We start from the raw sequence: 24,204 nt of genomic DNA on the forward strand, positions 1-24,204 counted from the left end.
TACCTCATGCAATTTTGTCTCTGAGAAAATTGAAACCGACCCAGAGACAAAAGCCTGGCATTTAACACGGAGATCCCTCCGAGTCAAGTTCCAACTTGTAATGCGTAGCACACACAATATAGGAAGCCCGAGATTTCACTGAAATTTTCGGAGTTGTTGCGGCGGGTGAAAAATCGGAGGAAGAAAGGATTACTCTTGCTTCTAGAGGAACCGCTCCTCACCGCTTTCGCGCGAGTCGTTCACACCCTGCGAGCGCGAGTTTGGGCCTCCGAGCTTTGCTCTCCGCGTGCGCTCGTGGCGGAATCGAACGACCCAGCTCGGATTCAATCAAGAAATGGAACGTCCCCGTGACAACCCCTGCATTGATTGCTTTGCAGGCAGAAGCGTCAAAGCGATTCGATAAATGAAATGGATGTAATAAGATTACGCTTTTTTTCCCCTCTTCCTGCCCGCCAACACGCCGGCCCTCTCAGCCCTACCATTGCCAGACAGGCACTTCGCAGGCATTTCGGGCACGGGCCAACACGTTACATTTTGTCGCTCATGCTTCTCGCAGCCGCAATCGATGACAGAAGACGTGAATCTCGACTGCTCTATTTCTCTTACCCATCGATTGGCGCACATTTTGCCTTCACGCAACGCGTTTACGCTCGGAGGTTTCGAAGTCGTTGCATAAAATATATGCCCCGAAACTTGAGTTGACACAATTTCTTGCGGATTTCCAGTGGAATAAACTTCCTGCGTGTATTTGTGGTATTTTATTGCCGGGGCTTCCGTTAACTTTCTTTTTCTGAACACAGGGTGGAGGTAGTGTGAGAATTTTGCACACACACAAAAAAATATCTGCCTCATAACACCTTACACTTCGATTGAAAATCAGTCACCTTCCAGCTAACTGCGTATTTCTATTAATGTGATGGGCATGCGAAATTGTATTCATTAATAATACGTCTTAAATTAACGCCAGTGCTCCTATCCACATCGCTAAACCATCTGTGTTATGACAATTTGTACCCTTAATTACTCACCACGTTAGGATAACCATTCTGAATGAGTAGAAATGTTATCCTTTTTGGCGTGTTAATCTCAGGTGTGCATGCAAAGCGGCCATCAATTCTCGTGTGAGGTCCTTAGCAATTCAAAGGTTTTCACATTTCTCGCCATTTTCCCCATATCTTTCCCGCAGCAGCTGTTGCTGAATACAGTGCCTAATCGATTGCACGACCAGATATTTTAACCTTGATTTCAGCGGCTTAAGAATCGCGCGATTATACAAATTGGCAGCCTTCGTGCACTTAGGCTGCTCTAAACAAGTACCAAAACATTTGTCAGGGGATTCACAAACTTCAGAAGAACTCAGGTGCGCAAATCACCGCTCAATGAGTGCAAGCACACGCTCGTGATCACAACAACGACCGCATAAAGAGGTAGAAAAGAGCGACAGTGACATCATAGCAAATCGTACAGGTTCTCCTCTTCAGTGCTGCCCAGATTAACTGTGAACACACACATAGCTGGCCTGCCTTTCTGCCGTTTTGTTCATAACCTTACAGCTCAACTGGCGAGGGGCGTGGAAATGCTCGTTAGAAGCCGCGTTGAGACTATCTAGCTACATTGCACTGGCTTGGGATGCAGCTCACATGCTGCAAGTATATGATGAAAGCTTTTTTTCACCAGCGACGCATTACGAGAAAGCCTAAAGTTGAGCCAGGAGAGACAACACTTCCTGGGGAAAGGATTGGATGAACAGATATACGTATTCCGGAGCGTTTACACCCTAAGACATTTAGGTAGTAAGGCATCATGTAGCGAATTCAAAATTTAGGGTCTTACGCTAAAAACCAAAGTAGCACTCTGCCCTATCTATCATCACAGGAGAGATATGGCAGCTGATTACCGGAAAGTAAGAACATATGCATAGAGAATGGCGATGAAGGGGTTGTTACGTAGGGAAGACGAAAAGTTGAGGGCATGACAGAACAATTTGGGGATGAATCCGTAATGACAAGTTTGCTTCTTTGTTTTGACGCATGCAGCGACTAATGCACTTACGGAAGGAAAACTGTCATATTGCATACGCCAACGTGTATTGCAAACAGAAATTTCTGTCAGCGTTTTCACAGCACTGTGATCACAGACTTTTGTACGACGGCCCAAATGATACGGAATAGCATCAACGTTTCACTTCCATCGTCCTAACCAACAAAAGGCCACGCCACGTCCCGGAAAAGGGAGCACAAAAGCGACATCGAGGTGTCCGAAAAACGGTGGCATGACTCTTGTTTTTCTTTTCTTTCTTTTTCTCTCGTGAAGAAAAAAATCTAGTCCACGAGTCTTTTAAACCAGGAAGGAAGAAAAGTGGACGAGAACCAGCCGCTCTACTAAATATATAGCTGCAGAGTCAGAGAGTTTGAGCGGGGAGGCTCCAGAAGATGCCTGCTTTGTGTTGCTGGGGTCAAGCAGCCAAGCGGACGGGACCAAACAATCAGTGCAGGAGAAGGCCGGCCACGCGGTCGTCCGTTGGAAAGGCGATATTCGCTGAAGAAACAAGAAAAAAAAATGCACTAGAAAAAAGAAAACCAGCCACTTTAGCTAGATACGTGACAGAAAAGGGGGCAGAGAAAATAACTAAATACTGTTTTGTGGTCAGAAGAGAACGGCAGACTCATCCAAGAATTTAGTTAGCAAGATGAAGCTGACTCAGCATCACTGGAGCGAAAAAGGTGCAACGTAAGAAAGAGGAAGCGAAAGCGAAGAAAGATCGAAATTGATTGTGTGGAGATAGAAGCAGAGATTTGGTTGAACAACCGTTAACTGACTGCTAGACGAGTGCGTGGTAAATAGAGCAGATAGCTCAAAGAGGGAAACCGGTGATAAGTTATTAAACGTGCGTTTGGCTTGTGCAAAAATAAAAATTAAAATATAAGAATGCTAGTTAGTTGAGCAGTACGTAGCTTCTGTGCTTCCTGGGTAAGAATATAAAAGCAGTACAGGGGTGTAATGACAATAAGTTTGTAGATCGTGCGGAGCAAGTGCGACAACTAAGGTGGTGCTGGTGGGGCCGGTGTAGTTTGCCTAGGCTTATTTATTGCACAGTATCATAATAAATCGATACTAACCTTGAAAATACAGCTACTTCTAAGCTCCGAACTGCGTGTTTATCGGCATTATTTTTTTCTCAGCACCAATAGAGCGTTTGCTCATATTATTCTGAAAAAGTCAATCTGAAAGAACATCAAAACGAAGTAACCTCAGTCGCCCCAATAAAGAATCTTCGCGAGACGAGAAATGCCTGCAAGAAGCGGCTCGAAGGTCCATCCACACTTACGCTTACTTAGTATGGAAAGATTCTCTCGCTTCTCGCAGGCGACGAATGGGGCCTATTAGCTCGTGTTGTGTGAAGAATATCAAGAAACAAAGTCGCTATCCAGCAACAGAAGTTTTCATCATTTACAATAACCCAGGCAATCTTCTGGTTTTCTTCTGTCTGTGTACTGTACACTGTCCGATAATAAAAGAACATATATAAGGACTATTCGAGAAACCATAAGGAAGGCCCTCAAGCAAATGACCGGCAAGCAGTGGTGGTGAACACGTTAAAAGACTGCTAATAAACTTGACTGCGCCTTGTGAACTCAATCTTTGGGTACTTGCTTTGGACGCAGCATGCTCTCGACCACGCGTCTGTCGCACGTGTATATTTCCCACTTCCAGGATTACATCTTCCTGTTCAACAAAGCGCATGTTGATCATATTCTGAACAACATAAGGGGTCACAGCACGATGGGCGCTCGAGATGATAGGCAGTGGGCGAATATGGGAAGCTTCAGGTTGGAGCGAACCTATTGGCAAGGGGGTTAGTCATTGTTGACGTTGCCGTGACAAAAATGCGTCCCCTTATCGAACGACGTTGGCTCGAGACTAAGGTCTAATTGGTCGACAAGTGTGCGTCAAACAACATTGTTCGAACGCGTCTCACAGCAGTCAACACTTTGTCAAATAATGGCAAATGTGGTCACATTGAACCAATGCAGCAATATATAACATAAATAAAAATTGAGTGGTTAAGATTATTGCAATATTGTTTGAAGGAATCATGAGTGCTTGAAATGCACGCTGAGTCACGTATAGTTCCAGCATACACGATGCCTTCTGATTGCTTGACGCTGAGGTCATTGGCGCCACGAAACGCCTTTTCCGGCTGGTTGCGTACTCTTCAGGATGTGCTCTCTCGAATACAACTTCCTTCAATTGGTCGTAAAGTTTACGAATTGAGGCTCGTTTGACGATTTTACGAATGTTGCATCAAGCATTGCGAAAAATTAAATCTTCTTGCGAATAGCTCGTCGGTCCTCGAGCCTTCCTTTTGGAGCCCATCTGATGGTGTAATGAGGCTAGAGGCGTATTTCCTTGGAGGAGTCCGTACGTGTAAAATTAACGATGCAGTCACTGAAAAAGAAATGTCACTGTGCTGCGAGTCAGTATCTGGCTGTGCCACGTTTGTTGCTGCTTTCGCATTAGTTATGTGCTGCGCGTAAAGGTAAATGATTTTTATCAAAGGGGGTATGCATCCCTCAAAAGGGATCGGCTGCGAGCGATCATTCAGGAGACGCGTATGAAATGTGTAAGAAAGAGTTGAGATACCACGGGATTTTGCAAATTTTAAACTTCATAAGTTCGCAGGCATGCATGTGCCTCTGTTTCTAAAGGGGCGCTTCCGGAACTAACCCCCGTATTCAGAAATGTCTCTTAACTTGAAGCTCATGCTTGACTTTATATAAGTGACACCTGGTGAGAACGCGCACAAGACGCTCATTGCGCTTCTTTTGGTGCGTGCACGACAGGCGTCACTTAAATCAAGTCAAGCCTCGGCTTCAAGTTAAGATGCATTTTTGAATACGGGGGTAAAAGTACGCTTAGCAAAAACTAGGCTGACTCTAAGAAACACTTGCAGGTCCAGCAAAGCAGCCATTTACCCTAATGTTGTCTGTGGTTGGCGGTTTCTCATAATCAATTTTTTGCAGGATTTCTAGTTCTGCATTGTCAGTTGTCCTCGTGCTCACACGCACTACAGACACTTTCATTAAATTCGAGCAGAAAGCTTGTACCGGTGTAAAAAAGCTGGTCATAAGTAACAATTAAGTGCAACGGCACGCCAGATGTGTCTACTCAGTAGCAACTCAATTTGTAGTCCGAGTTGCCGCATCGAAAATGAAATCATGCCAGTGTCACACCCGGTGAGGAGAGCATGCAGCACGTTCTAGATTGATGTGCTTTTTGTTACTGTGTTCTCTCATGTTAGGCAACTTAAGTAGATGCATTATAATCAACTGATCTCAACGGATGAATGCCGCATAATCAGGCCTTCTGTATGCAGGGAGCACATGCAGGTTATTATGACGTTAAAAAAAGCCAGATGGAGAGCCTCTTTCAATTTCTAATCAAAACTCCGAAATTGTAAATTTGTTGCACAAACAGTGGCAGGCCTAAACTTTGTGCGTCGAAGTCAGGTATACAAAGTAAGGAGCTTGAAAATTTTCACGAGAGAGTAGACATCGTTGAAAGAAATCAGGACAAACGAGAAATTATCAGGCTAAACCAGGACTTAAATTAACTTCCGCAATAAAGCCGACGCTTTAACCTAGAAATTCATGACGTGTCTGTCACTGAAAAAGATGTCCTGTCGAAAGTTAATGATCTTGTGAAGACGCTCGGTCTGCCTTCTCGGTCCCATTGTGGCGCTGAGAGCATGCGCAGATTGCCGTCACGTCAGGGACAAAACCCCCGGTTACATTGAAAAGATTTGCTCGACTGTCTGTGAAAGCTGCGTGGATGGTGAAACGTGTCGAACTAAGGTGAGAAAACGATGGCATTGAAATTTTCGATAACCTGAATGCCTCAAAAAAGAATCTTCTTCGGATGGCAAAGATCTAGGCCAGTGAGCTAAGTTACAAATACGTCTGGTCGTCCGACGGAAGGATCTTTGTCAGAGAGGAACTCGGAGCACCTTCGATCAGAATTTCATGTTAAGAGGGCTCAAACAAGATTTTGTGAAATCTTTTTCCCTAAGCGACTTTTTCATACTTTATTTTTTATGGACAATTCTATATATCACGCCGAATCTTTTATTAAAGTAACGAAGAGCGCTGATTTTCTTTGTGAACACAATTTCATGACCTCAACTCGCAGGGTAGGAGGAATAAGGGCGAGGAAATCGAAAGTGAAGTAGTACATTTACGCTTTCATTGTGACATTATGGGTTTGACAAGAACTTGGTTTTCTCCTAAAGCTGAAGTACTTAACTTCGAAGGATACAACAATGTATCTGTCTTTCGGAGTGGAAAAGGTGGCGGTAGTGTGCCGCTGTATAATAAACAAAGCCTTGCTTATGAAACAGTATGCAGTGATTATGAAGCAGTTAGTGTGGTACACAGTAACATCGCAATAATACTTGCATACCGACCCCCTGATGGCAAGACTGATGATGCATTTCTTAAAAATATAGAAATTCTTCTTCAACGTGCGACTTCTAACAAGTTTTACAGTGGCTTTTGGTGGCCTAAGCGTAGGTATCTGTAAAAGTAGCCCCTCTCAGGTAAGACTGTTAGGAATAATGCTTTTGTATGGCTGTGAACATATTATTAATGGCCCCAAAAGTAGAAGTCAGGCATCAGAAACGCTTTTAGATATCTGTTTCACAAATGTGTTACCTCAAAATGCTTCTACTAGATTATTTTTTGGTCTCGTATAAGTGATAACTTACCGTTATTTGTGCATTCAACATGTCTAAACGACACGGCTCACCAGACTATATGTGTACAGATATTAACGATACAAACATTCCCCACTCTCGTTCCTTATTGATTTACTGCAACTGGGATGACGTTTACCAGGAAACTGACCCTTCGAAGACGTACAACTCATTTATAGAAAAATAATTGCTTGCATCTACAACATCGCTTTTCTATATGTATCAGTAAAAAAACACAGAAAACAAAGCAAAAGAAAAAGGAATGGGTTACAGGAGCACTCCTTAAAAGCGGATAAAGATGAAAAATAAACTGTCTGCGCATTTTTGTACACTGAAGAACCAGACCTTTCAGAATATCCCAAATTGAGAAACGAATTCGACATGGACCTACAGAAAGCAAAAACACATTTTTATGCCTACGAGTTTTCTAAAATGTTGGATAGCTAAAAATTACTTTGGGATTCAGTTAATGATTTGATAGGTAGGTTTAAAGCTATCATCATTCTGAAGTTAGATGTGATATTCACTACAGTGGCAAGTCACTTGCAGATAAGGTTAACTTGCATTTACTGGATGCCAGCTCATTAGGTAATATGGCACAGACGGTTGATATTAAGCTTGCCTAGTTTTACATTCACTGTTCACCCCCCCCCCCCCCCCACTCTGTCTGTTCATATCCTGTTACTGAACTCGCAGTGGCGTCCAATATAGGCCCATTGAAGAACAATTCTTGTCCAGGCGATGACGGTATTACTGCTGCTTCTATTAAGGCTGTTATTGACTCGATTACGGAGCGCATTTGCGATTGGAATTTGTTGATGGGTATACTTCCATAATGATATGAAATAGCCTGTGTAACAGTCATTTTTAAAGGAGGAAATAAAAATGAAATAAATAATTACCGCCCAGTATCCATACTACCTATATTTTTTCTCAAGTTGCTGAACATTTAGTATATCAGAGACCACATTCCTTTAGTAAAAAAAAAAAAAAAAACGTCATTAGTGAAGAACAGTACAGATTCCAGTCTGGTAGATCGACACAGACAGCATTACTGCACATTAGGGGTCGCATGCTTAATAACATTGAAGGAAAGCTTTACACTGCGGGATTTTTCTTGATTTCCACAAAGCGTTTGATTCCCTAAAGCATGGTATTTTGCCTAGGAAACTCAAAATGTATGGTATACGTGGAACAGCGCTTGCTCTAATGAAAAATTACATTAGCAAAAGAAAACAGTATACAAGGATTCATTATATTAAATTTGACTTGGGTATTATCAAGTACGGTGTACCGCAAAGGTCAATTCTCAGCCCTTTACTCTTAATTCTATGCATAAGCGATATGGTAGATGTTCATTTCACTCCACACTTTGTCATGGATGCAGATAATACGAACGTCTTTTTTTGCTAGCGTTTATTTACAAGAAATTGAGCAAAAATCAAACTGCTGGTTAGGCGAAGCAATAACATGACTTATAGCCAGTCAGAATTAAACGTAAAGAAAATTTATGCGCTTTCGCCCGAAAAATAAGCCAGCAGGCTACAATGTATCTTTGCAATTTAATAATGATAGCATCACACAGATGCAATCGCATAAATTTCTTGGAATATGTTTCCGAAGTGATCTGAGTTGTTCTGACCATGTAGATAACGTTCGAGTTCAAATATCAAGGTCTATTGGCCTGATTGGCGTTAATATCATCTTCCAGGAAGCGGTAAAAGGCGGCTATAATTTCCCTTTATTCATTCTCAACTTATGTATTGCATTTTAGTTCTGGGAAACCTGGTACAAAACGGGTACCAACCTGCAATAGCGTGCTCTAGATCTAATAAATTACGCAACCCATAACGATACATCATTATTTCGTGCTCAAAATGTGATGCTGTTTTTGGATTGCTACAAATATCAACTAGCAGCGCTAGCATTTAGGAAAATAAAAGAAGATTCCGAACTGTTCACTCATATGTTGTTGAACAGAAATATTTCGCATAATCTGCATGTTCTAGCACTTGTTTCGCCAATATGTAGCATCAACTATTGAATGCAGTTAATAAATAATGAAATTCTTGCACTACGTAATAGACATTCTGAAACCACAGAATGTGCAAAAGAAACCACTAACATATTACAATTTAGGAACAAATTTATCCACGTGTTAAAAGATCAACTATTTGCATGTACATAGAACCGAAACTACGAGTACAATAAGTTCTTTCCTACCATGTGCACAAAGTTAAGTACCAATCCGTATTGCCACACTTGTAAATATTTCGTTGTATTTGCTAATTGCTTGCTATATGTAAATGTGCCCAGTGTTCGACAAACATCGATTTATAACTAACACATGCGTTGCCTGTGACTTTAAAAAGTGATTTGTGTGCTTGATCTTTTTATTTTGGCGATGATGATGTATCTAATCTTCTCTGTAGATAGTATATTGTTTGTTCTGTGTTCCGCTTTGCTGTACCTGTCCGAAGTGCGGCATTAAGGGTAGGCCCAGTTAGGAGACAGGCTGTCTTCTTTTCCCTTTGTTCGTGGGCATTTCTTGAAATATCCGAATAAATATGAAATAAAAAAAAAGAAAGAGCCCGCAAAAGCCCCACGTACTGTAAAATGGGTGCCCGTAGTATTTCCCTGAGTTAGCCTACGCTTCGTGGCTTACTGAAGCCATCCTTTATAGCTTCCACGGATGTAGAATATTACGTTTTGTTCTTCACTTTTTGCAATGACGTCTGGTGTAAGAAATTTTATAGCTTTAAATTTCCTTCTCCCTTTACCAGTGAGGCGCCAAAATTCAGTGAAGACCTTACTAAGTGTACTCACGATTGTTGTTCTGGCTGAAATACACTGTGTTAACGCTTCCGTGAACGAGACAGGTAATTATTCCGCCCTGCAAACCAGCAGAATGAAAAAAAAATGTCACTTTAGCAATGCAGCGCATCAGTGCACAGGTGTTCAAAAATTCAGTCCCAAACAACAGCGGCCGCGAAAATGAGACAGCGGAGTTTGCTGTCATCAGCTCCTTGGGTGCTAAACGAGCAGCCGGAGGTGAATTCTTAAGGCGATCAAAGGCATTGTCATTCCTTGCATATAATCCGATTATCAGACCAGTTGGACACCTCACAGTGTCCAAGTCTGGGATGAATCCTTCAAAAAAATAAATAAGGTAATTCTCACACTGCGCCACTGAGCGAAGAATTCGTTGAGGATTAGGAGTCGGCACTTTAGAGACGTTGTGTAGAAGACGTTATTGAATGATACGAAGGAGAGAACGTTTTTGTTTCCAGCATGGCGAAACATTTCTTTGAACGTCGGCCGAAAGAAAGGATTAGAGGAATTCTCAAGTAAAAGAAAAAAAAAGAAGAATAAGTTATTACACTTGAGGAACGACTGCTCGTTATCTTGAGATCGGAATGAGTAAGGAGCAAATAGTTATTAGCCGCCTGCGCACCAAGTCTGTCCGAATAATACCATGACAAGGCGCCAGAAAGAGTAATGCCTTTTAAAGCCTGTTTTCGTAATCCCCGCACGAACGCATTAGTGATATTGCATTTAAAGTAAGGAATGTGTAAGAAATCTGCGTGGCCGTGCAAAAAAGAGAGTATTCGCTTCCCGCAGAACGCAGATGAAATCTTAGAGAAGATCAGTGCTCAAATTTTATTCCGACGTCAGACAGGGAATTTCTAAAACATCGCGAAAAGCACTCGAGTGCGTTTATTTTTGCATTATGAAGTTAGCGATAGAAAAAGGTCAAATGGCGCCAGTTATGAAGCAGGCTCATTTTCGCAACCCTGAACTTGAATTGCCGCATACGGCAGTTACGCTCCGTTTTACGAATAGCCTAACTGCATTTATGCATGCAACTACCCCACTTAAAGCAATAAACAGTGAAATTTCATGCATGCGCAATTAATTTTTGTTGATGTGCCATAACTACGTTCAACCTCAAAGACACTTAGCATGCCCTCGTAACAAGCGTCGTCTGCCTAATAGTGAATGGGTAAGTGCTTCTTACATTGCGAAACCGATTCAGACTGCTCCAATTTTAATTAATTTTTTTTCGGGGCATAATAACTCCTACTCGAAATTCCCGTTTCTTCCAAATTAACGCAACCTTTATAGTATCCTCGTGAATTGTCACTGCTGCTCGTCGTTTTTTTTTTCTTCTGGGCAAGAAATGAATATAGATTACTGTCGGAATTGCAACTGCGTGCAGGACATCAACATACTTTCCTATTGGATATAAGAAAAAGAGACAACCATTGCGACTCTGTTCTTGTCTCTGGCGCAACTTCTCATTGGTGCAAAACTTGAAAGCACTAGTGCGCCACGCGCGTGGGCGCTTACAAAAACACGGCTTTTGGTTTACAATGTGCGCACATCAAAGAAAGAAACGTAAATTTTGCGTCGAGCTTTGCGTCTTACGCAGCACAGGAATTTTGCCTGGTCCAAAACAAAGTTAATTAGAGGTATGCGGTATAAACTTTTGAAATTACTCTTAGAGAATACAGACGGCAACTAACGGTTTATGTGAATGTAAGGTGTCCACGCCATTCCACTGCCGAAGTTGATTGCGGCAGGCCTCTCTGTAGCTGACCTGTAATTATAGTTATCGTAAAAAGTAACACCAAACTCCGCAGGCGGTTAGTTGAGTAGTTAACATAAGAGTACGTACATAGTTTTATAAGCGAGGGGTGGTTATTATTTTCAGGCTAATGCGTCTCGTGCCTCGAGGGCGGCTACCTTTTCTGACACGCGAACAAATTTTCGCTGGTGTACTGCGAGCACGCTTCCTCACGGGCAAAACTTGCAAAATCACATGGTGAAGGTTTTTCTATAACAAACGTGCTTTTTCTTGTACTAGCGTGGCCATGCATTTTCCCATACATTTCCGTTTACATTAAAAATAAAAAGAGCTGTGCGCGTTGATGTGAATGGTGGATGCAGAGGGAGAGAGAGAAAACGGGAGGAAATACAGGGAGCTTAGGCGGTGTAAGTACCAACTGGCTGACTGTCGACTCCCCATGAAAATGTTCATACAATTTTCCACTGTGATGGCTGGGTGATAGATAGGGGCTGATGACTGGCTGGCAACAGCAGTGATGGTTGGGTAAGCTGCCCTTAACCTGCCGTCACTGCTAATGCAACTGAAACTTCTGATGGATACAATACGAGAGGCATGACCTTAACTATAATGTGCCAATTAAGAAAGCGTGTTCGTAACATATTATCGCTAAAGGAGACGTTGATGTGAATGGCGGATGCAGAGGGAGAGAGAGAAAACGGGAGGAAATACAGGGAGCTTAGGCGGTGTAAGTACCGACTGGCCGACTGTCGACTCCCCATGAAAATGTTCATACAATTTTCCACTGTGATGGCTGGGTGATAGATAGGGGCTGATGACTGGCTGGCAACAGCAGTGATGGTTGGGTAAGCTGCCCTTAACCTGCCGTCACTGCTAATGCAACTGAAACTTCTGATGGATACAATACGAGAGGCATGACCTTAACTATAATGTGCCAATTAAGAAAGCGTGTTCGTAACATATTATCGCTAAAGGAGACGTTGATGTGAATGGCGGATGCAGAGGGAGAGAGAGAAAACGGGAGGAAATACAGGGAGCTTAGGCGGTGTAAGTACCGACTGGCCGACTGTCGACTCCCCATGAAAATGTTCATACAATTTTCCACTGTGATGGCTGGGTGATAGATAGGGGCTGATGACTGGCTGGCAACAGCAGTGATGGTTGGGTAAGCTGCCCTTAACCTGCCGTCACTGCTAATGCAACTGAAACTTCTGATGGATACAATACGAGAGGCATGACCTTAACTATAATGTGCCAATTAAGAAAGCGTGTTCGCAACATATTATCGCTAAAGGAGACGCTAAGAGCACTGCCAGTGACGGCAGGAATAACAACATACAACGCAAAACTGTCCTCAAACTGAGAAATGGGCCTTAGTTTCGTTTTCCCTATTTTCTCTAGCAGGGGGAAGACCTGATCTTGTGACGGGTGGCGGGAGGAGGAGGAGAAGAGGCCCCTGCATGAAGGAGACTGAGCAAGAACCCGGCGCCAGGCCCAGGCCGATCTGATGCCATGGCGGGCCCTTGTCAGAGGCCCACGGGCGCTAAGGCCGTCGCACGGGGAATCCTCATCGCTTGGCTACACGGTGAGTTCCGCAGGACTATGTAAACCTATCCACAGAAAAAAAAAAAAAACAAGACAATTTTTTATACATTGTTCGTGTTCGCTCAGTCAGAAGACTGAATGAGCAGACTTTTTTTACGTGTAAGCTGTAGCTACATATACACACTTCTGAAAGGAAAAATTGTCATCCACCACACACTAGCATGAAGCTCCAAAGTTAATTATTTTTTTTAATCTCTATGTGAAAAGGAGTAGCCGGTGCCACTTAGAGGCGACAACACCTCAGAAGTACCATGTAATATTAATAATTAGAAAACTCGTGACGGTTTATCAATTTAGTCAAACAATGTTTACTGATGCGAAAGCGACAAATGGCCCATTGAGCGAAAAAGCAGGCGTTTGTCCTCTGCAACAGCGAAACGGCGCCTAAAATCACATTGCCACTGGCTGCAGCACTACGTCACGAGCACGCCTCGATGGAGTTCCCATTGGCTGCAACGACACGCCACGAGCTAAGCCTGGACGGAGCAGAGCGGGCGAAAGGGAGCGCCTTCTGTGCAATAGCGTGCGAGGTGTTGCATGAGGCGAGAGGGCATCACTGCGACGCCACGTGACCCTCGCTCTCGCCGCGAGAGCTCCTCGACGAAGGAGAGTGGCAGAGCGTGGGAAAGAGGACACCTGATGGGCGATAGCGCGCCAGGGGTTGCTTAAGGGGCGAGGACATAACCGCGACGCATCGCCCGATAGGCATAGCCGCGTCGGTGGCCCGAGGCGTTGGTGCCGCATGCTGCTGCTGGTTGCTGGCTTGGGCTGCACGTACCGCTACGGTGGATTACTCGTAGCGCAAAACTCGAACGACCCCTCAGCGCCGTTCAATTGGACATAACTGCTTTCGCAGTCACAACTCATGAAAAGCGCTTAGGTGTTCTCGGATTTTAACCATCAATATATACATAAACGCGGTAAAATATTCATGCAAAATAAAGTCAAGACAAGGTCAAGGTCAAAGACAAGGTCAAAGGCCGATGAGAGACCTATTTCATACAGGAATCCCTTGCGTAGCTGGAGGGGCGGCTTCATGTTAGCGCAGGGTGGACGTGGTTTCAAAGCGAAGTCTTTTTTTGCGAACTCTGCAAGAACTTACTGACCGTGGCTGCTGGGGCTGTCTTGCCGAATAGCTTAAACTTAAACAAACAAAAAAAAGAATTCAGTGTCCCTTGTGGTATTCGTAAGACTATTTGAAGGCGGCAGGCCAAGAGCCAATGCAATAAAGACGGACGAATGAAGTACAAACCCCTCTTAATTCGCTTAGTATACTTCGCTTAGGCATCCCTCTTAGTTCGCTTAGTCCTCCCCCTAATTCGCTTCGTGTACTTCGCTTGAACATCCCTTTTAATTCCAAAGGTCGAGGGTTCGCCACCCGCCCAATTTAGTGGGTTCGAATGCCTTAATTATATATATATTAATTAACTGTGCCTTAATTAACTTTGCCTTAATTACCGCTAAAGGTGGTGGCTTCAACTGCCACCAAATGTCTAGGGTTTGACTCCCACCAAAGGCCGAGTGTTCGACTCCGACCATAGGTCGTGGGTTGCTGTGCCTCAACTCCCTCTTAATGAACTGTGCCCGAATTAACTTCGCCTTAATTAACACCAATGGTAGTGAGTTCGAGTTCCTTAACTGTATCGTAATTACCTTCGCCTTCATCAACACCAAATATGATAGCTTCGACTCCCACAACTGGTCGTGGATGGACTCCAACCAGAGGTCGAGCGTTCGTAGCCTTAACACAAAAGTAGTGAGTTTGACTCCCACCAAAGCTCGACGGTTTGTAGCCTTTTTTGCACCTTTCCTGTCGTCGACGCGTTTGTCGCTCAACGTTGAATGACCGATGATACATATCAAGACTTTAGCCTTAATGGATGGGTCATTCCTCCCCTGATGACATCGAACATTTTCTGGCACGTTCCTTTGTTGGGCAAACGGATAACAGCATTTCTGCCAAAAATTCCAAAGTTTGTTGAACGTGCAGGGCAGAAAATTCACAACCTGGTTGAAGTGCAACTGCGGCGACTTTTTTACCTTTTCAAGGTAATGGAATATTTAGGTTGCCTCTCTCCCTCCTCCCCCCCCCCCTGTCGCGCGTCTGATAGTAGAATTGTTGCGCAAATTCGCAAATAGTATGAAATAAGCAAAAAAGCGCAGCAACGAAACCGAAACCTGACCAAGCAGCCGAGCGAAGCTTTTCGTGTGACGTCACGAGCCTTTCCACCGGGAAAAGCGCTCAAGGTATGCCGGTCCCACCCGCTGGCAGCGGGCGGGAGCGGCATTAGAGATACAAGGCAAGCAGTGCACCTTGGAAGCTAAATAATGAGCATGCATGACAATGCGAAAGAAATACACCCATCTTCCTAGTTAGATTTAATTTAGGGAAGTGCCTGTGAGTGCGGCGGACAGCTTTCCGTCGAAAACGGCAACGTATTGATGTCGATACTGCTCAGTCTCGTCGCTTCTCGCTTTTTGTCTGTGCAATGTACGAAATGAGGAATGGTTTATTTCAAACCCGCATGGTCAAAACGGAACTGCAGAATGAGTTTTTTTTTTTCATCCTGATGGCTTAATTACCTTCATGTCAGTCGCTCAGGCCCGCCAGCTGTAGAACCATGAACTACGTGACTGTGAAACATAGGCTTAACCTCGGCTGAACGCGATCGGCATTGGCTCAAACTGTGTGTGCAGATGGCGAGGGTTGAACTTCTTGCAGCCTACGTATACAGCGAACGCAATTTCTCGCGCCATGCACCAGCTCACGATCGTCGATTCCTCGACGCGCTCGTCGCTGCCGTCTGCATAATCACGGCATGCTCTGCACGAAACACTACTGACGTCATACACAATGTGGCTTGTAACTGAGGAGGATGCAAGATAGGGTGTTCTAAGCAATTTAATAAATTCATTTGTAAAAAAGTTTGTGCAGCTCTCAAACCTGTCTTTTTGAGGACATGACGGAAGTGTTCAGAAGAACGTGCCCAGCAATTTCATCGACATCCGTTGACATCGAAATATCGCCAGAGTTGCCCTTTAAACAAATGAAAGAATGACATGTAAAGCAGCATATTGGGACCTTTTTTTTTTTGTACCTTTGAAACTCGGAAGAAAAGTATTTTGCTATGCCAATGCTTATGAAAAAGAAAGTAAAATATATTGGACATTGCCAAACGACGATTCAAGTGAAACGAATGGCGGTTGTCCCTTCGTCTGCGCTGTTCGCTGTATCGAACGTAAAACAATTGGGCTAGCATAGAACGTTCGCGGTACTTACACTGGCTAACCTCCCTGTCTTTCCTCCCCTTTGTCTCCTCCTCCTCCTCCTTCGCGACAAACATTTTTCTGTATAACGAGAAAAAAAGGTTATCTTCCATCACTTCAGTGCACTAATAATTTCAATTTTTTTTTCTTTCTGTAAATACTACTCTACTTGATACCGACAGCGTTAAGTAAATATTTACTGATATCCGAAATATTGCCGATTATTTCCTCGGAAGGAAAGGAAATGTTTGCTGATAAACAGAGACTAAAGCACTCATACTTCTGTGGGCTAGAAATGTTTAAGCGAGGCTGCCTTGTTCGTAGCAGAATTCAATTCAAAAGGTACCCATCCTTTCCAAGTACCTTTGTGTACTCACCCTTTCGTACGCATGTTCAGGAAGAAAGCCGCAGTAAGACCCTTAATAAACTTGTCATTACCAGCACTGTATAAAACATCATGGTTTAATGGAACCGTTGGTTTGTGCCAAGCCTATGAGAAAAATTCGGGAAAGTATGCTGCTACATACCCGCGGCACCATTGTCGCACTGTTTGCTCTAGGATATATGCGCTGTGCTTTCATGGTGGATTTGCTCAGTGGCATGCATAACATAAAAGAAATAAGCATGACGCGCAGCGGCTCTTCTTCGAGCAGTAATGCGTCCAATATAGTGCCTCGAATAACTGTGTTGCTTATTGAGCGAGGTGGCTTAGGTGGATTATGCTAACAGCAGTTTAGGTTGAATCTCGCTTAGCCCGTGGTTCCTCGTGTCCGTAAAAAAAAAAAAAAACAGGAACGGGTACAATTGCATCAGCCTACTAGTAACCATTCGCTGATGTGAGGAGGGGGGTGGTTCTGATAGGTTATAGCAACAGAAAAAATCTGCTTAAAATCGAATTATCTTTGCTGTGGGATTTTACGTGCCAAAACCACGATCTGCTTATGAGGCATGCCGGTGTGGAAGACTCCTGATTAATTCGGACCACCTGGGGTTTCTTTAACGTGCACCTAAATCACGGGCGTTTTTGCATTTCGCCCCCATCGAAACGCGGCCACCGTGGCCGGGATTCAATCCCGCTACCTCGTGCTTAGCAGCGCAACTCCAAAGCCACTAAGCAACCACGGCGAGTTTAAAGGTCTGCCTCTTCAGCCTGTGGCATTGGCCATGTCGCGTGGCCGTGCAGACGCACGGTGGACGCTGACACTTGGCGCTTTTCGTTTCGCCCGCCGCGCAGGCTTCGTGACCACGGTGTCCGCCGTGAAGCTGGTCAACGTGGACATCCCGTCCCCGACCACGCTGGGCGAGACGGTGGGTCTGAGCTGCATCTACGAGCTGAACGGTGATCGGCTCTACTCGGTCAAGTGGTACAAGAACGACGTCGAGTTCTACCGCTTCGTGCCTAACGACTGGCCGCCGGGACAATTCCTGCCCCTGCCGGGCGTCGACGTGGACGTGCGTATGACGCACCCGAATGTAGCACACATGTAGCTGGATCGCAGTGCCGTCGGGGCAGGCTAATAAGTTCACAGCAGTGACGAAGAAAATATTTCGAACGTTTCCCGGTGAGGGGTAGTCGAAAGCAACGTGGACACGACAGTAACACAAGTAGTAATTACAGCAAATGTTAATAGAGCACCACAACTGAATACATGAACAATGTTTTGGAAAGATAACTATTCGGGTGAATGAACGAGAGCGAGGGAAAAGTGATAAGGAAAAGACATGGAGGCTAATCAGGCGGAGCATTATTGGCTGCCGTGTACAAGGCCAGAGAAGAAAATTGGGCTAAAACAAGAATAGGAGAGAAGTTCACAGTATGCACGCAAGCACGTACACAAGTGTCCATTGCTAAATCTGAACGAGGAGAAGGGGAACCGAGGGGTTCAACTTTTAATAATCATATTATAATAAGCCAACTAACAAAGATAGCAAACACAATTCAGGGGAAATTACTTGTACTTACTAATTGAATTAAAGAAATGATAAGCTAATGAGAAATGAAAATGGTTGAAAAACAACTGACCGCAGATGCGGAACAATCCCACGATTTCGCATTATGCGTGTGATGCTCTTACAAATTCAGCTACCGCGGCGCCGTTTTCCTATCCACTATCCGGGGTATTTGTGTTTTTACTACTAAAACTAACCCTGGGAAGGTTAGCCAGCGCCACCACTCACAAACCCTGGCGGCGGGTGCGGAAGCTCATTTCTGCCGCAGGCGTCAGGAGTACGTAGCGTTTTTGGTTGAAGCCAACTGGTCAATAAACCAACACGTGCTACCTGAAAGCATCAATGTTGCCGGATTTGAGACCCTTGTTGACCAGTAAAATAGCCCTGATGCATAGCATTATGGTTCAACTTAAGAGGATGCACCACTTCCCACGCGTTCCAAAAACGCCAGGTCTTTTTGTGAAGGAGCAGCGGAAGGCTTACTAACAACGTGTATTTTTTTTCTTTTTGCCATAGCTCCGACTTGACATACGATGTTTGTTTGATAATACACGCGCCTACCGCTTACTCTCGTCTCATCAAAAACGGAGGGGCCTCCGCAATCCAGACAATATAGTACCAAAGAAGTCAGCCATGCGGATCCTCTCTTTCAAGATGCCAGCGTATACGCAAGGCACGTGAACGATCAAACAAGAATAATATCCGAAGCAGGAACTGTTGAAGCAGAAAGCACTGTTAGTGAGACTGTTGTAGCTGCTTCACAAAAAGAGCCATCGTTTTTTGGGACACGTGGAGTATGGTGCGCCTACTTAGGTTTAACCATAATCCGCGTTTGGTTGCTCTCTAATTATCACGGCTATGTTACTTCTACCTTTTCTTCGAGTACATAAAAACACGTGTGTGCTTACATACGTTTCTTTTATAAAACAGAACAAGCAGTCGGAAGTCAGCGCTTGTCGTCGTCGCTTCTTGTCCTTGTTGTTCGTTTGCGTGTCGCGTTTTGTAATGCAATGCATCGGTGATATATATTCGAAACATTTCCTTTTCTTCGTTAACTAATAACACGAATGACTTTAATCACAAGTACATTTCGGCGTTATTTCAACATGGAATACATAGAAGAAAATGTCTACTGCTGTCCGGGCTCTGAAAGCTATTTTAACTTTTTTTTAGATCTGCTATTAAAGAAGATGCTGCCGCTTTTAGGCGGTACGGGCTACTCGCGTTCGCATGGCAAACAAAAGCTATGCTAAATTATTACAGGGCGGACAAGTTTCCACAACCTGAGTGTCTGTATAGAGAACCGTTTATTTTCATTTTGCTGTATATGGAAAATACCAGTCCGTCTTGTTCTGGAACATTAGCTTAGAAGTTTTTCAGTTATCAGTTAATGAAACGTATGCACAACTACTCCTACAGGTAATGCCGAGAAAAATTCTCACCAGCGAAATACGATTGGGAAGTTTCGTTTGCAATGTGGCTGACATCAGGATTATCAAAGTGTGTGTTGTGTGTCCTGAGTATCATTTACAATGTAGCATTATAGTAGCTGAGGTTCTTTCTTTTTTTGCACATGAGCTTCTGAGGCACACTGTGCCATGTAGGGTTGTGTTCATGCAACTAATCGGGTAATGAAATGTTTGAAATTGTGTCCGATTTCGTCGAAATAACATGCTGATCGTAGAAGACTAAGAAAAAGTATCTACATCACCTAATAAATGATCCCGAAAAAAAGATGCCAACTGTAAAAAGACGATTGTTGCGTAGATGTCAAGAATTCCTTGTCTTTTTTTTTTAGTTCACAGCGTGAGATCAGGACGTGGACTACGACGAGCGGCAGTGAATAGTATTTGTCTGGCAATACGTCTCCTGCTTTCATATTATTCTGAGACCATATCCGTAAATTTTGGAGTGCATGACATACAACGTTTTTCTAGCTCTAAACCGCCTAGCCTTGCCTTAATCTACTGCTGCACCAAATGGTCGTCACTTCGCCTATACGACTGTCGCTCAGGATGTAGGTGTGACTCGCGTAAACATACGCGCTCGTGTAATGCTCGAATATTCACCCTAATCGCGGCTGTCTTCTTTTCTCTGGGCGCAGCTGGCACGATCGGGGCGGACGTCGGTCTATCTGCGTAACGTGAACCTACACAGCGCCGGTACATACCGGTGCGAGGTGTCTGCGGAGGCTCCTTCCTTCGACACTGTCGGCGGCCAGAAGGACATGGCCGTGCTAGGCAAGTTCTGCAGTTTGTTTCAACTTTGGCCAATGCAGTTTCAGCGTCAGTTTTGTATGATTTGAATTGTGGTTGCAGGTGGGGTAACACATGTACAGAAAGACGTCACAGAGTGAAGCACTGTGCTGACCCTTACAACATAATTACAATAGCAACTCAACAAAGGGGTTATGTACAGAGTTATTAACAGGAGTGTTAAAAAGTGAATCTAGAAACAAATACCTCTGGATCAGCGAAACGCGGAAGTGGACCAGAATGCCATATTTTATATGACTCGGGCAATATTATGGACAATATTACGCGCTATGCATGTGCAAGCTGTATAAGGAGGAAATGAAAGTAAATTTGCGTATTTGCTCAAAGAAACTAGGACACTGTTTCTAAGGTAGTGAGAGACAGCTAATGCAGATTGGTGTTGCTGGGCCCGAATGCGCTACCGCGACGAAGTGGCGCTCACCATAGGCTGTATGCACTCTGTGGAACAGACGCAAGCATGCAACCATATACAATAGCGCACGCTCCAGTGCCACGAATGGGAGGTGAGTAAGCACAAAAATGAATGCGTCTCATCTAGCAGCTGATGCGGAAATATATTCAATCAAACAAAAGTGAGTGAGGTTATCTACTACCGAGACAAGCCTTCCAGAAAAAGAAAAAGAAAGTGAAAAAGAAAAATCGGCAAAATTCAGAGATTCCTTCTCGTAGGCTACGGCGCTGCTTGCTTGTCGAGGCTTTCCAAATACTTGCACGGATGCCGTAACTCTCAGAGCGTGTACGGCGCAAGATCCCGCCTAAATTATCAGGTGCTTTAGCGTTGCGATCTCACTGTGGCAAGCGCGTGGAGCTCCCACTCACACACTGTCGCAGGAACCCGAGTTCTAATCCCAGATTGCGGGCAAAGTTTCGATAGCATTATCTATATGGCGAAGGTGCGGTGAAAGAGTGGCCTGACGACTGCAGCCGCAGGCGTAGCGTGCAGAAATAACTGATAGACAGTTATTTCAGTTTTTTATTTATTTCACTTCAGACGATAGACATGTCAGTTTCTGGCTCAGACCTGCTGTCGCAGTAAAATATACTCCCACTCAACCTGTGACTGAAGTTTACACCAATAAGCAAAATGAACCTCTAAATATTTTCGTCCAAACAGCTTCACCGAAAGCTGGAGGAACGACACCGCATGTTCCGTGGGCTATAACAAGAGCGCCATCCTGAATCTGTTAGAACGAAGTGTTTGCTTCAGATGCTCGTTAACGTTCAACGATGGAAAAAAAGCGACTCGGCAGAGGTGATGTCATTTAGTTAAACTAGAACCATTCTATGCTGACAACCAGTGGGACGATCGTGTGATGTGAACAACACTTTATAGCGCAGCGCAGCTGCACCAAAGATTTGCCCGATGTATTGTTTACAGTAGCCACAACGTTACGAGCCGCAGAAATACGCGGTCTTCCTAGCGACGCACGAGAACGTAATTGAGCAATTGCTCTATGCTTATATTCTCTATTAGGAACCTTGACGCGACACGCGCAGTGGACGTCTGATCGGTTTCGTGAAACGCAGGTAGTACACACAATGCCGCCCACCTCTTGCGTTCGGTACGATGTACTACATTTGCTATGACGGTTGTGAATGATTGCGCTACACCGAAATTTCTAATTACGGAGTGTTAGCGTACCATGATTATTCATAGGACCTTTAGTGAACGACAGAAAGCTGAGCTAGTTGGTAAGGATTCATTATGCAAAATAGAAGTGAGGCGTGCAGACAGGACACAAGAGTAGAGAAGTGGACAACACGAACGCCGACTATCAACTTGATAGTTGATAGTCGGCGTTCGTGTTGTCCACTTCTCTACTCTTGTGTCCTGTCTGCACGCCTCACTTCTATTTTGCATAAGGACCTTTATTGCGCGCATTGCTCGAAAACGAAAACGTAGTCTACGTGCGCTTTCTTTCTTGCTTCTTTAAGGAAGATTAACTGTTAAGTTTACTGCGTCATCCTTTAAAGCTCCCATTATTCGGATTCTGAAACTGCGTCAAACTCACTCAAACAAGAGCATCAACTAATGCTGTTGCATTGCGTTGACAAGAGAAGGGCACCACAAATATACAGCAAGTAGAAGCCGTAAAAGCGATAATTTCTTCGCAAATTGTGCATCTGCGATGACAGAAAGCCTATTTTTGCAGTTAGAGCAAGCTCGGCAAGCAACAAATGCAGCAAGAAAATAAAAAAATATGAAACACAGGTGTCGACACCACCGCCTCAACTTCCCGCACGATATGGCAGTGACATCAAGGATTTCGTCAGTGGCTGCCCAAAATGTTTATCGGCAAAGGAATAAAGTACATTACACTCCGTAGGAACATTAGACTCAAACTGAGAAGTCTTGAGCAACTCTGCACGAAAAGCAACAGGAATAGAAGAAAGAAAAAAAGACAATCTGTAACATACTCCCATAATAGCACGCAGGGAAAAGAAAAGAAAGTTCAGCTTTCGATTTTTCATCCTAATACCGGAACGTTTTCCTTCAAATCAGCGAGCGATTGTGTAGACAAAGAATACTCCATTAAAGTCCGCACGAGTTCATTCTCGTTCAGTGTGTGAGCGGCCCGCAGTGTAACGCGCGCTGTTGCCGCGGCGTGCGCAGTACTTCCGACCGAGGGCCCGCGCATCACGGGGGGCCAGGCGCAGTACCGCATCGGCGACACCGTGAGCGTCAACTGCACCTCGGCCAAGTCGAAGCCCGCCGCCACGCTGCGCTGGTACGTGAACGACGTGGCCGTGGCCGGCGCCGACGGAACCACCGAGTACTCGACCACGCTGCACGCCGACGGCCTGGAGACGGCCTCGCTCGGCCTGCGCTTCGTGCTCACCGAGGACCACTTCCGGGGCGGCAACATGAAGCTCAAGTGCACCGCCACCATCTCCAGAGTCTACACGATGAGCAACGAGGAGCTCGTGTTCGGGTCCTCCTCGTCCTCCGGAGGCCGCCACCAGAAGTCCGGACTCCACATCAGCGAGAACACGAGCCGAGGCACGGACGTTTCCTTCGGCTTTCTTTTCTCTTTAAGGCATTTGTCCTCTCTATACCCTCCCTCTATCTCCCTTCTCTCTCTGCCGCGTCTCCCTTTCCCCACATAGGGTAGCCAACCAGACCCTTGACTGGTTAACATCCCTGCCTTCCTGATCTCTCTCTCTCTCTCTCTCTCTCTCATTTAGTCAGCTGTGAGTCAGAGGCTTACCGTTTCTTTTTTTTTTTTTCACGTCTTTCGAAACTGCAACGTTCATTCATATTTGACAACCTAATATGTACCGGTTGGTCTTAAACTGATGTTTGTGATCCTTTCAAGTCCTGAGTGGCGGGCTCTTGATGGACACCGTTCCAGAATTATTTTAATACGGTGGTTTTGTAAACAAATCGTTAAATTATTGTACACGAATGTTTTGCATTACGCCCGCATAGAATGGCGTAAGTGGTAGTAGGGAATTCAACCCCAGACCTTTTGCTCGGTGGCACAGCGCCATAGGCATTCAACCACTGCAACGCGTATTTGCGCTTTTGTTACGCCTACACGATACTCACTGCGAATTCGGCTTTGAAACGCACGCTGGCAAGTTTTAACTACTGGCTGGCAATGGGGTGTCATAACGTGAAGTCGATGGATTTATTTCTCACAAGGTCACAGTAACCACAATACTTTTTTCTTCTTTCAGAGCTTGGAGTTTTTCCCAAGAGCACTCCAATACCTGAATGTTCCACTACATGTACTTTACTCTTGTAGCTTCCGTTTTTATGGAGT

The 24,204-nt window shown here is 44.5% G+C and overlaps 1 protein-coding gene across 1 annotated transcript in view; it reads left to right on the forward strand.

Annotated features, from left to right (window-relative positions):
* LOC142583159 (uncharacterized) overlaps nucleotides 1-24,204 on the forward strand; it is a 132,956-nt gene that overhangs the window by 103,054 nt on the left and 5,698 nt on the right. The window contains exons 3-6 of the mRNA XM_075693507.1: nucleotides 12,741-12,924; nucleotides 17,446-17,663; nucleotides 20,266-20,401; nucleotides 23,052-23,438. Coding sequence (XP_075549622.1) covers nucleotides 12,852-12,924; nucleotides 17,446-17,663; nucleotides 20,266-20,401; nucleotides 23,052-23,438 — 814 coding nt within the window. The 5' untranslated portion in view covers nucleotides 12,741-12,851. The remainder of the gene's footprint in view (nucleotides 1-12,740; nucleotides 12,925-17,445; nucleotides 17,664-20,265; nucleotides 20,402-23,051; nucleotides 23,439-24,204) is intronic.

The sequence above is a fragment of the Dermacentor variabilis genome, chromosome 5 (assembly GCF_050947875.1).
Source record: "Dermacentor variabilis isolate Ectoservices chromosome 5, ASM5094787v1, whole genome shotgun sequence".
Taxonomy (NCBI): domain Eukaryota; kingdom Metazoa; phylum Arthropoda; class Arachnida; order Ixodida; family Ixodidae; genus Dermacentor; species Dermacentor variabilis.